The 13769-nt window shown below is 32.6% G+C and overlaps 2 protein-coding genes and 1 non-coding gene across 6 annotated transcripts; 2 read left to right on the top strand and 1 right to left on the bottom strand.

Annotated features, from left to right (window-relative positions):
- On the top strand, positions 1-6096 carry LOC132063844 (protein WHAT'S THIS FACTOR 9, mitochondrial-like). 4 transcript variants are annotated; one of them, XM_059456573.1, is made up of 5 exons: positions 1-616; positions 1422-2291; positions 3485-4744; positions 5206-5296; positions 5754-6096. In XM_059456573.1, exons 1-2 carry the CDS (start codon positions 158-160, stop codon positions 2235-2237), a joined length of 1275 nt encoding a protein of 424 aa, XP_059312556.1. In that variant the 5' UTR covers positions 1-157; the 3' UTR covers positions 2238-2291; positions 3485-4744; positions 5206-5296; positions 5754-6096. The 4 variants fall into 4 exon arrangements, with proteins under 4 accessions (XP_059312556.1, XP_059312557.1, XP_059312558.1 ...); XM_059456574.1 differs by having other exon boundaries at positions 3485-3584; XM_059456575.1 differs by lacking the exon at positions 3485-4744.
- A 573-nt stretch (positions 6097-6669) lies between these two features.
- On the bottom strand, positions 6670-6819 carry LOC132065889 (small nucleolar RNA snoR145). The gene has a single exon (XR_009416851.1). It is a non-coding gene; the product is annotated as a small nucleolar RNA snoR145 (small nucleolar RNA).
- Positions 6820-8452: 1633 nt separating this feature from the next.
- Positions 8453-9227, top strand: LOC132062027 (uncharacterized). Its single transcript, XM_059454684.1, has 2 exons — positions 8453-8632; positions 8875-9227. The coding sequence occupies exons 1-2, from the start codon at positions 8572-8574 to the stop codon at positions 9225-9227; spliced, it is 414 nt and encodes a 137-aa protein (XP_059310667.1). The 5' UTR covers positions 8453-8571.
- The last annotated feature ends 4542 nt before the right edge of the window (positions 9228-13769 follow it).

Raw genomic sequence — 13769 nt, forward strand, 5'->3', positions numbered from 1 at the left:
TTGAGGATTCACTTTTTAAGCCATAGTCCATTTCAAAGAGGATTTTAAATACACGTTCATTAATAATCCCCTTGTGCAAAACCCACTGTCCAGTTCCAATCGCAAACCAAATGCAACAGAATTTTCTCACTCACAAGTCACAAGCACAAACCCACATATGAATTTGTTAGAAAAATCTCTATTCTCAACCCTAAAATCCATAGCCACCCAAAACCTTTATTACAATCTTCAGCAACATAGAAGCATAGTAAAAGTCCGTTTAAAATGGGTGAAAAACAGAGGTTTAGACCACATTATCGATGTCCAAACAGATCTTAAAGCAGCTTGTTTACTAAATGACGCTATTCTCCGCTCTCCAGTTGGTTATCTTACTGCTAAGTCACTTAATGACTCCCAAAAACTACTTGGACTTACAGTTCCTACACTTAGATTCATTCGAAGATACCCAACTCTTTTTGAAGAGTTTCCTCACCCAAAGTACCAATCTTTGCCTTGTTTTAAGCTTACCCATATTGCTAAAATTCTTCATGATCAAGAATTGAAGGTGTTTGAAGATAACGAGAGTGATTTGGTTGAAAGGCTTTCAAAAGTTCTTATGATGACTACCAACAAAATGGTACTTCTTTAACACCTTTGTTTAATCAATTTGGAGCTTTTCTTGAGGATTTGTTTTTTGAAATGGCAAGTATTTTATGAAAACAGCACAAAGACTGTGTTTTTCGTGGGGATTATTGCCAAATTGAATGTAATTATACTTCTGTCGATGCATTTTTTTTTTACTCTTTCCATACTAGTTAGTCGTAGTAGTACTCTTGTAGTTTCTTGTCAGTCGATTTCTGGTACTATCTGTTGTTTATACTTCGATTATTGTATTATTTTGTTGTAGTTACTGTTCCTTTTTTCAGACTGATGTGTCATGCTTTCTATAGTTTTTGGCCATGGCTTATTCAATTCCGTTATTTCTTTTTTCGAACTACTTTGAATTGCATTTCCTTGAGCTGAGGGTCTATCGGAAACAACCTCTCTACCTCTCAAGGTAGGGGTAAGGTCCACGTACACTCTACCATTCTTAGACCCAACTTGTGGGATTATAATGGGTATGTTGTTGTTGTTGTTGTCGTCACTGCATTTTTACCTATCATGTATCCCATGTAGAGGAGCCAGTTGATTACAACTTTGCATGTGATTGCTATTAATTCGAAAATGTTGTAAAATATAAAAAAGGTTATCTGTAAATCGTGGTTTTGGTATATGATAGTTGTTGGTGCAGAAAACTGAAGACCAATTTGGATTAGGTGTAAAAACTTGCTGATGTAGCTTTTAAGTATCAATATAAAATGCCATTTTGTGAATTTAAAACTACAGTACCAGTACTGCTCTTTTTCTCCATGTGGAGCTGAATTTGACTTTAATATTTGCAGGTGGCGCTGCAATCATTACGTCCTTTGAAATGGGATTTAGGATTGCCTGATGATTTTGATAAGAAATTAATTACAAAATTTCCAGATCATTTTAGGATAGTTAAGGGAACAAATGGATTGGCTTGCTTAAAGCTTGTTCAGTGGCCAGAAAAATATGCCGTCTCTGAGTTGCAAAAGATGAATGAGAAGGGCACAACAGACGATAGCAGCCCTCCGGGGTATAGGGAATTTAAAAGAGGCAAAGCTGCATTAGAATTCCCCATGAGTTTCCCAAGGGGATATGGAGCACAGAAGAAGGTCAAGGCGTGGATGGATGAGTTTCAGAAGCTGCCTTACATCTCACCGTATGAGGATTCAAGGGGAATCGACCCCAATAGTGATCTTATGGAAAAGAGAGTAGTTGGGGTTTTACATGAGTTCTTGAGCTTGACACTATACAAGAAAACAAAGAGAAATTACTTGAGGAGCCTGAGAGAGGAATTAAATCTTCCACATAGATTTACTCGAATATTTACTAGGTATCCAGGAATATTTTACCTCTCACTCAAGTGCAAGACAACGACTGTGGCATTGAGAGAGGGGTACCGTCGTGGGAGACTTGTAAATCCACATCCTCTAACACGCCACAGGGATAAGTTTCATCATGTTATGAGGACTGGGTTAATTTACCGAAGCAAAGGAGTGGACATTTTGCCTCAGCTGGACAATGTGGTTGATGAAGAAGAGACTGAATTGACTGATGAAGAAGAAGAGATTGAATTGACTGATGAATGCGATGGAACTTCTGATGCAGAGACAGGTAGTGATGAAGACTAGCATCCCCTTAACATAGGGAACTTCAGTTCCCGGAAATAATACAAAGCTCTTGAGGTACCTTGACTTCTGTTATTCTCTCTCTTGAGTTGTAATATTGGTGTTGATTGAACTGGATATATCATATAAATGCCTATCTGTTGATCTTATGTGAAAAATGGAATCTCTACTTTAAGATTATATGATGGATCAATATTGAAAATTGGCAACTCTTTTGGGTTCACTGAATAATTGTTGTTGCTACAAAGGAAGTTCTTACTTCTGCATATAATTCTATCTAGAGGGTACAGTTATATTACAGTTCATACAATGTGAGTTCCTCCATCCAAATTAATTTAACAAGCAGGAAGATGGATGTGAAAAGCAATATGATTAACCACGGACATGTTGACATGGTAAATTTTGAGAATTGGTACAACAAAGGACATATCAATTACACAACATTGACAATAATAAACATATCATACAAAGAAATGACAGAAAAGTGGTTATAGCAAGTATTGTTTTCTGATAAAGAAATTAATAGTATATATCTAATCTTCCTAGTCTAAGTAGATTACTGATAAAGAAATTAATAGTATATATCTAATCTTCCTAGTCTAAGTAGATTACATAGAGCACAATTTTGCATGGATTCATCCATTAAGCTGCTATAACAGTTTTCTTCCCATTTAATTGACTTTTTTAAATTTTTATGGTTTGTTTGCTTTTTGTTGATGTATAACTCTCAGGTATAGGGTATTTTTATTTAAGGGAAAAGGGTCAAAAATACCCCTCTACTTTGGAAAAAGGGCTAAAAATATCCTCCGAACTTATTTTGGGTCAAAAATACCCCTCTCGTCCTTAAAGTTTTCAATTTTCCCCATGTCTTGACGGAAATTATCCCCCAAAATAATCTGAAATCCCTCAAACTTCAAACCTACGTATTGGGGGAATAAGGGGATCTTATGGGTTATTATTTAGTTGGGTCGGGTTTAAATGATGGAGCGGGTTTAAAAAATGATTTCGGGTTATTTTGGGGGATAATTTCCGTCAAGACAAGGGTATATTTGACAACTTTAAGGATGGGAGGGGTATTTTTACCCTTTTCCCTTTATTTAATTGGAGCCCTTACTTCAAGATTATCGGAATCAAAGTTCTTATTGCTGTTTAAGGAGGAACATCTATCATTTGGATAATGTTTCTTATTTGGTTTCTCTCTCCCCTTTTTCTTTGGTATATAGTCTTATTTGGTTTCTTCTAAATTACAGGAGCAACCATTTTATGTCACGCTTGGCACCCTATTAAGTGGATTAGGATGCAACAATATCCCATATTTCCAGAACAGAGTGGAACTGTTTACTATAAGTGGTATTCCCTCCGGGAAAAATTATAAGATATCTACACCTTGTCCTTTGTGGTATACTAAGATTAAAAAAAAAGTTTTTCTTTTTTTGAAGTGGTAAGATATGCAAAGATCAAATTCTCATGAATAACTATACTTTTGAATTTAGCATTATTTTTCTTTTAGACAGTGATTTTGTTATGATGTAGATTTCTATTGATAGAAGTTGGCAGGATTTGGCAGTTTACCTAGTATTTTTTTTTTTTGAAAAGAAACTGTTTTCTGGTTTTTATTTTAATCTGGACTGAAGATCAATGTTGTTCTTTTTGTGCAATTGAATTAGAAATCCGTGTCTTCTCTTTTCGGAAAGGACAACATGTGCCTTTCTTAGACAAAGATTAGGCATGAAGGTTATATTGTTACTGACATCACCCTTGTTCAGGAATACCAAATTCTTAATATGTTGTGAAATCTTATGATTTAAACAAAATGTGATGAGTAAAAGTAGTATTTTTTCTTATAATGGTATAAAGTCTTTTATTCATAAACAGTACCAAAAATGACAAGAGCTGGGCTTGTCAAGATTTTGTAACAAAAGACTCTAACAAGTCCAAAGGTCTGACATATCAGTAGCAAAAGACCCACTGTCCCAGAACAACAAATTATGAATACATTTAAGTATCATAACAGCTGTCCACTTCCTTGTTCCTTCCTCCCATCAAAGCATCTTCTCCCTCTTTCAGCTTATTGTCATAAGGGAACTCTGCTGCTTCTTTTGTCTCTTGTCAATTCTGTGTTTGCCAAATGTTTTGTAGCCCTCTGATGCTTGATGGCATTACCCAGTGAACTCTAAAGTCTAAATGCATAACATAAAGACCAAATCTGCCATAAGAAACTACAATGCAGTTGCAAATGATCCAATACATTCTCCCATAGAAAACACATGTTGCATAGTGTTATCCTCAGTTTTGTAGCCTATCCTGTGTTGAGCAAGCTCCATCGGCAACAAGCCACCCAAAGCAAGACAACTTTGGGTTGGAGCTTTTGTCTTCCACACCATTTTTCAAGTCTATTCCTTTTCATATTCCACTGTACGTTTCTGTCACCTCTCTGATACATGAATTAGAGAATGCAGATGGTTGCCGAAACAGAGAATGCAGATGGTTAATGGCCATGTCAGCTGAAGGTAGTTACAATTCAGTTAGAAGTTACTTACAATTAGAAGTCAGTACAAGTTGGTTAGAACAGTTCAAAAAGAATTAGAGTCAACTGTATTCTTTCATTCCTATAAATGAGTGTATTGTACATATTACAGTTACCAGTTTTTAAAATAAAATGACTGTATTGTACATATTACAGTTACCAGTTTTTAAAATAAAATGAGTGTATTGTACATATTACAACAAAAGGGCAGTCCGGTGCACAAAGCATTCCGCGTTAGCAGGGTCCAGGGGAGGGCCGCTCTCCAAGGGGTGTGATGTAGATAGCCTGCCCTAATGCAAGCATTAGTGGCTGCTTCCACGGCACGAACCCGTGACCTATAGGTTACACGGAGACAACTTTACATTTGGACTAGTTTCAAATAGCATAGCTTAGCAGCTTTGTGCTCTTTCTAAAGCCATCAGATTGTTTGGGAACTTTTTCCAGGGCGCTGCACATGATGCTGACAAAATTTTCTTGGCTGCAATTGATATGTTTGACGCTATGATGTCTAGAGGCAACATATATGCACCTGATGGTATGAGAAATAACCATTCTTTATACTGTAATTTAATGGCTTTTATGTGTACTAATTGGCCTTTCTTTTTATTTTAATAAGAAGACCGTTGTTTAAACTCGTTTCGTCTTCCTCTCTTTTACTGTGGAGTGTTAACTTACAAGTAGTGAAATTTATCAACAATAAAGGAGCTTTCCTTCCCACTTCTTTCTTCATAAGCTCCTAATTGTTTCGACTATTAACTAATGAAAGGAGAAAGCTGGTGTTCTCTCAGGGACAGTTGATTATGCCATTTGAGGGTTTGAGCTTCTCTTATAGTCTCTTTCTGCTCAACTAAAGTCAAACTGGTAAAACTGATGTGATAGGAATCATCTGAGCTGCTCATTGTTGTTTTGATGAAGTATTGAGTTGGTCATTGAATAGCTATGCTTTAATGGACAAGTAGCATCAGCATCATTAATGTTGTGTTATGTCCCAGCGAAGGAGAATAGCAGAGTTCTCATTTGGACAGCATTGCAGCACAGATCTCAACAAGAGAAGGTGAAGTTATTGCAGCAGGCTCAGAGGTTATGTGAAGATGCCCCTTCTGATAACCTTCAAGTACTGGTATAGATAGTCAGATGATGAATGTTAGTGATCCCTATTTGATAATATCAAGTCCTTGCATAAGGCAAGCTTACGCATGTACCATTACTCGAGCTACCTTTTTTTTATATTACTAAACTGTAAACTACCTGCTCTACTTAGTCAATTGACTCAATTCTACTGTGTATCCTTGTAATTTACCCCAATTAATTGGAAAAGGAAACCCTATAAATCAAGCTTTTAAGTCTGCTAAGTTTTAATTGTTCAGTCGTATTTACACGGTTGGTAATTCTTTGGCATTCTGCATAATTGCTTACACTTGAACTTTATTTCGTTTTCCATCACTAAAATAGTCATAATGTATGCATTCAGATTTCAGTGCCTAGTCCTAAGAACACACGGATAATTGATCTCACAATTCATATTTCGTTTAAATTGCTCAATTTAGGTCTTGGCTTATTAATCATTATTCGTCAGTACCAAAATATAGCTTAGAGATTAAAGACACCGTATCTCTTCCCTGTACTAGCTTATGCATAACTTGTTGCTCAGGAGTACGGTTAGTAAGATTTAGATTTGATTACATCAACATTAAGATTTTTGTTGCCGTTATTACAGTCTGGTTTTATTTCATTGACATCACCCTCAAAGCTGAAGAAATTGTTAAAAAGTTGTTCATTTACAAATCCTTGAACCAAAAAAAAAAAAAATGTGTTGCCGAATGCAGTATATTTCATACACAGTTAACTTTTAGAGAATGCTTGTGGACTTCAACAAGAAGTATGCAAGCAAAAAGTTGAAAATAGAGAAAAGATTTCGCCGAGGTTTAAAGAAGCACCAAAATGGAGTAATTTGGAGCTTCCTACGATTCGGCAAATATTTAATCTGCGAAGATTATTTAATAGTGTTAGAGAGGTCTCGTTCTAGAGTTTTAACCCTCTCTGCTGGGAACTTCGCTTTCACATCACTTACGCTAGTTTTTTTTTTTTTTTTTTAATGAAGAGAAATCAAAATGAAAAAAAATGTCAGAAATCAGATCCAATTAAGCAGTCCGAACCAAGAAATGATTCAGGGTCGGAGATCCGGATTCAGAAATCGATATCCGAAAGCAAACTTGGCCGATAACGCATTATATTTTTGGCGCTTCGTCCATAGGACCTTCGATAACATTACTCTAAACAAAAATAGATATAAACGCAAATGTTTTCTGAAACTATAAATAGCCGCTCAGGGAATACGAACCATAGAAGATAAAAGTTCATCTTGCGGGATAAAAAAAATCATCGCAATCGAATGATTTCTTCGTTTCTCTTCATTGCAGCTCTTTAAGCTCTTACGAGTCCTAGCAATAAATTCAAGCAAGACGAGAAAATGAAAAATTATAGCTATTGAAAATAGAGAGCGGCCATTGCTAATGCTGGCGGCTTAACCTAACCCTAGGGTTTGAAGTTTCCACTATATAAGGATATATACTAACATCAAACAGGAGATGAAGAAAATATCTGCTACCTCGCGCTTTATATAAAGCCTTATTGATGTGAAGAATTTTCAATTTGACCCGTGAAGTTTTCTATAATTCTTATTGGAGCCCTCTTTTACTTCTCAAGTTTACAAGAGCCCTTTGGTTTGTTTCAAATGATCAACATAACGACTTAATTGTAGACCAACACATTACCTGAAGTGGTATAAAATTAGAAATTGCAACAAAAAGAGGTGTTAGTACGATATAAATGTTAGACGACTTGTAGGATAACTAACTATTGAATTGAACAACAATATCTACATTGTATGATCATGCTCCCAAAAAAATGCATAATCATATTAAACTTGATGCATATTTCAACTAATGCGTTGCTTACAAAATTGTGGTAATTCAAATTGTATTGCGTATTCATGTACTGTTCTATAACATTTAATTGTTGTATCATGTTGATACTTGATAATTTTATTAGAATGTTGAGTAATTGAATCTTGATTGTTTCAAAATTATAAAATATTGAGAGTTAATTGCATGAATGGTCACCCAGCTTATAATAATTGACCATCAAAGTCACTTATCTTTCTTTTCTTTTTAAGAGTCATCTAATTTTGCCTAGTTAGTCCTCATAGTCATTTTAGCCGAAAATGCAACTTTCGATGCTTAATTAATGATGTGGAAGTTGAAAGTTTTTAGAAAATATATTAAAAAATTAAAATCAATACTTGAATTTATTTAAGATCAAACTAATTTTAAAACCGACTAAATCCCCAACCCGACCCACTAAAAAGTTTTGCTACCCATTTAGAGTTTATGCAAGTCAAGTAAGTAGTACCAATCCTACAATTCAAATTAAATATTTAAAGGGGCAAATACATATATATACATATATAGAGGGTGTATTTACAAAAAATACCAATACTTTCAAGTTTGCAGAAAATAAGATTAGAAAACTTACAAACCCTATACAAAATAACAAATACAGTAAGAGAAGTTAATATACGGTAACAGAAAACCCAAAGATCATGGTGTAACCAATTAGTATCCTGCTCCCCATAATTTCTCTCCTTTTTTTTTTCTCGCATTTATTAATCCACGAAAATTTTAAATAGAAACCATATTTTCCCCATCACGGTTGAAGAGTCTTGAAAATTCATTTAACTGTAGTTGAAAATTTCAGAATTCATAAAACATTCAATATCAAAGTGCCGGATCAAAAATTTCGTATGTTTCAATGGCAGATGACACAATTCATTCAATAATGGTACAACACAATGGAAGATGGGACGCATCAGGTGTTCATATGTTAATGCTGAGTTTCTTATTAATTTTGTTGTTTTTCATGTTATTTTTTTTATTTTTTTTCAGTTTAAAACCATATGATATGTATAGTTGTGTATAAAATATGTATGAATGATGAATCTAGTATGTATATATTTGATTATGTAATGTGTCGTTACTGTGTATGCACTTTGTATTATATTTGTATCATAATCGTCGTTCATATAATGTGTATTTTGTTTTAATTTTTTGACAGGTAGATACGTAAATTTTGAAGTTGAAGGAATATTATACGATTCCAAATCAAAGTTTAGTGGTTTGGTCACAGTGATTGCTGCTCAACTAGGAATAGATACAACAATTCAAGGATTGGAGATTAAATACATTGTTAGTGACAGATGCCCGCCAATGACCATACACAACGATATGGGTGTCCATGTATATTTAGACCAAAAAAAGGAAAACAAAAACTTCTTCAGTAAGTATCCTTTATGTATTACATTGAGGGATGTAGCTTTGGATTTAATTGAAATCCAAGACGATGGAGGCAGCGGTTCGAATTCTATACAATCCGAATTTTCTATCCAAATTTCATACCAGTTAATTTGAACATAAACAACAATTAAAGTAATAAATACTTGATTTTTACCTTCAATTTCGGTTTTGCACGGTTTCTCTTTGATGTTTGACCTTTTTTAACCTCTTTTTATAAAATAATATGAACCTCATTTTCTTTCTTCGGATTTGATGTTTTACCACTGTCAACCTTATTTTTCTTAGAAGAAGGAGAAGCGATTTCATCTTCAAAATCAGAATCAGAAGCGATTTCGTTTGACATTCCAAGCGAAATTTCTTTCCCCTTCCGTTTGCCTTTGCTTCGTGTAACCATTTTTTGTTGAACTACCTTGGGGGTAACAATAAGTTGTTTTCCATCTTCCTTAACAGGAGATTGAGTGAATGCATGCAAGTCGAAAGATGGATCCGACCAATCTTCTGGGCCTGGAAGAAGCAAAAAGCCGATTGAATTTAGGAGTTGAAGTCCCCATTTGAAGCTTTTTACTATGTGCTTCAAACAAGAAAGACGAATAAACAAAACAAAAAACAATGTGAGTTGTAGAAGATTTGATATCAGCAAAGAAACAACGACACTAGTGTATAATTTTTCATCTGGAAGGTGAAATCGATATTTACTAGGAAACAAAATTAAATTTTGATTTTTTTTTAATTTTTTTTAAAACTCAGTACAAAATGGAAGAGAGGGAGTTTGAGAGAGAGAGAGAGAGAGAGAGAGAGAAAAGACCTTTTTGATAAATGTGAAAACTGATCGTATGAGAGAGAATATCTTTTTGATAAGTGTAAAAACTGATCGTATCTTACAATAAAGTCAAAAATTTTAAATGCAGATTCTTTCCTTATTAAAAGCCTAAAATCAAGGCACTACACATTAAACTAAAATCTGGTATATGTAGTAATTAAAATTGTATATTTTGTAAATAAGGAAAAGTATTAATATAATTTATAATATTTAACCTCATGTGGTATTATTATGTGATTTCCCCGTATTTAAATCTAAAGCATAAAGGTCCAAATGTATTCAACAATTTTCATATGACACCTTAATGGATTGCAGGGAAGTATTTTACTAATTTTAGAGTTGTTCAACTTGGAAGAGCTAGAATGGGTAGTGTCAGGGATTGGGTCGGCTTTAAGGTGGGTTGGGTCCTAAATAAAATTAAGCAATGATTTTAATTTTTTTAATATTTATTTTTAAATGCTTACAACTGCAACGTCATTAAATAGGTATCAGAGGTCGTATTTTCAGCTAAAATGACCATGGATGCTAACTAGACAAAGTTAGATAGCTTTTGGAAGACACAAAAAAAAAAAAAAAAAAAAAAAAAAAAAAAAAAAAAAAAAAAAAGATAAGTGACTTTGGGAACCAATTACTCTAAGTTGAGTAACCATTCAACTCACAATATTGAATAATTTCTTGCGGCAATATATGATTTTCATTGTCTTAAATTTTGTATGAGTGCATTTTGTGTTTTGTAATAGATAAACTTACATTATGTACGACACACATTTAAAGATAACATGTGTTTAGTGACAACTTACATTATGTACGAAACCTTCATCTACCCTACAAGTTTGAGCTTTAATCTGCTTCATTTAATATGAACTTCAAATATCCTCTTACTAGTGAATATGTTTGCGCGGTTGTTAAAAAATTAAATTATAATTAAATAATTATTGTTAGAGTTTTTGTAATAAAAATATTCATCTTTACTTTTGATCATTTTTGTCTCATTACATTCCTCAACGGTAATACTATCGGTTATTCCCTTGGTCCGGTATCTTGTTGTGCTATTGGCCAAAATTGAATAATATCCTATATCTTACCGACAAAATTATATTATCATAATTAAACATTTAATTTTAAAAATTGTGAAATATAAAATAAATATTATATTCTAAATAATAACTAAATTAGTAACCCTAAATAACATATAGTTTTTATGTATTTTGTAATAACTTTGTAATCTGATGATATAATATGAGTTTCATGAATAATAAATATAAAAACGTCAATACAAGGTTTAATTATATATTCTTATAAAGTCTTATGTATCATCCTTCTTTTTCTCTTCTTTTGTATTCATAGAATTGAATTTACAAAATAAGATATAGATAAAAGAAAAATCGAGAGAAATATCACTTTTTAAAACTTTAAAGACAAACGTTCAACACATAATTTAGTTTTCTAGTCATGCAATTAATATTTTTATATTATAATCTTAATTTCAAGAATATAAAATATAATCAATAACAAATAATTAAGAAACAAATAAAAAATTGGCTATTCATTTATAATAATTGTACTATTTCAAAGCAAACTATACGTACAATCCATCATTCCTAAAAAATGAGAACGAAAGAAGTAAAAATCATTATTCACACTTCGCTTTATGTAGGCCATTTATGTTTTCAAAAAAAAAAAAAAAAAAAAACCTCAATTGGACCCTTTGTCTAATTATACCTCCAGGAAATTCTTCAAATCATACAACATTCTTATTTGATAATATATTTTCAGTTTTTGCAAAAAAATTAATAAAATCTACAATATACTTTCAATAAGGATGCATCAATATCATTTATTTTTATGATAAATACTTCAAGATAACAATAATATTTCCCCCAATGTCACTAGGAGGAACCTAATCACATATACTCCTTCACTTGAATTGTAAATCAAAAAAATAAAACTACAAGATGCATCTATAAGATATATAAATATAACCTCTCAACTAAAATGTACTTAATTTTCACAAACTTAATAAAAAAATATTTCATACAAATACTTTCAAGCACAACTTATGAGAATAAAGTGATAAATAAATAATATATATATATATATATATATATATATATATATATATATATATATATATATATATATATATATATATATATATCTATGAATTCGATACGTAGGTATCGCACTCTCTGATACAGTTCCTGCAATAATATTATCGAATTAGGTGTATAAATAAACTTCCATGTCCAAATATTGCTCTCAGACTAAATATGGCATTCACCATTAGAAAGGCCAAACTATGCCTAATTAAAGCTTTCAAGGAAACCAAACAGCCAGACTCCGTTAAAAAAATATCCAGAAAAACACATACACATTTAGATGACGGACAAAATATGTATCACATATTGCAAATTCAAATCACAAAAGAAAGAAAAAAAAATATAATGAATTCTCGATTTTTGTAAGTGTCGCACTCTTTGAAACAGTTCGTGCAATAACATTATCAAATTAGGTGTACACTGCTCTCAAAAAGAATATTGCATTCACCTTAGAAAGGCTAAAATATGCTTAATTATAAACTTTCCAGGAAACCAAACACCTGAACATTTTCTCACTTCCTTTAAAAAAATCATTTAGACGGGCCGGCAGACAAAGTATGTATCACATATTGCGAATTCAATGTACAAAAGAGAAAAAAAATTGAAAGAGACAAAGAGATCGTTTGGATGGGCTTAAAAAAAGCCGCTTATAAGTTCGTTTTCACTTTATGTTCGTTTTAGATAATTTAAGCCCAAACGCCCAATTATTTTTTGGGCTTATTTTAACACAAAATGGTTTATGTTTTGCCCTTAAACACTCAAAAAAAGTTCGAAAACAACTTATAAGCCAATCCAAACGGGCTCAAATTTACAGCATTAGGATGTTTAAGAAGCAGTCTTTATCTTTGTGAAGACTGAAGAGGACTCTGATCCTTATTCCTTGCTATGATGCTTCACTGTCCTCCTCATTATTAATCTTTATTGCCTTTACAATTCTTTATTGTCCTCATTGATATTAGTTTTACCGTTACAATTCTTTACCGTTTGAGTGCTGCAACAAATGTTAAAAGGGAATGATTTAGACATTAGACAATGAAGAGAGTATGGTACAATTAAGAGATTCTGAGGCGTGACCTTTCAGTTTTTAAGAAATGGTTAAGAAAGAACCATGTGTAATTAATGGTAACACATAAATGAATGAATAAGAAATAGGAAAAATTGAAAAGAATGACAGAAAAAGCCAAAAAATGGAGAAAAAAATATAAATATGTTTCTAGGCCATAGAGAAGTGTCACATCATATTATCTATGTCTAACTTTATATTATATACAGATATAAATTTTTATTCGATTGAAAATTATGTAAACTGAATATATTATTTTTATAATAAAAAATACAAATATTCTTCAAATGAACTGGTCGTTGGATTCCCTCGAGTAGCGTTTCAGTATTACTCAATAATCCTGGATCAGCGCCACAAGGCTACTTAAGATACTTATGGCCCAAATTCATTTATTTTACTACATTTTGTGAAAGCAAGTAGACCATGATCATAAATATTTTAAGGGATCACGTAATATCAATTCAACTAACTATTCAACAATATTGAAGCATTTGGTACCGTAAGAGATCATATTCCAACTAACTGGGCTATCATATGATTTATCAACTCAATTTCCCCACCCCCCACAATCGAATTAATTGGTTTCCAAGTAAGAGGGAAAGCAAAATAAATAAATAAATTTAAAAAATACTGTAGCAAGTAGCAACAACAAAAAACCGATACCACTAAAGGAT

Source organism: Lycium ferocissimum, chromosome 7, assembly GCF_029784015.1.
Source record: "Lycium ferocissimum isolate CSIRO_LF1 chromosome 7, AGI_CSIRO_Lferr_CH_V1, whole genome shotgun sequence".
In the NCBI taxonomy this organism is placed as follows: Eukaryota; Viridiplantae; Streptophyta; class Magnoliopsida; order Solanales; family Solanaceae; genus Lycium; species Lycium ferocissimum.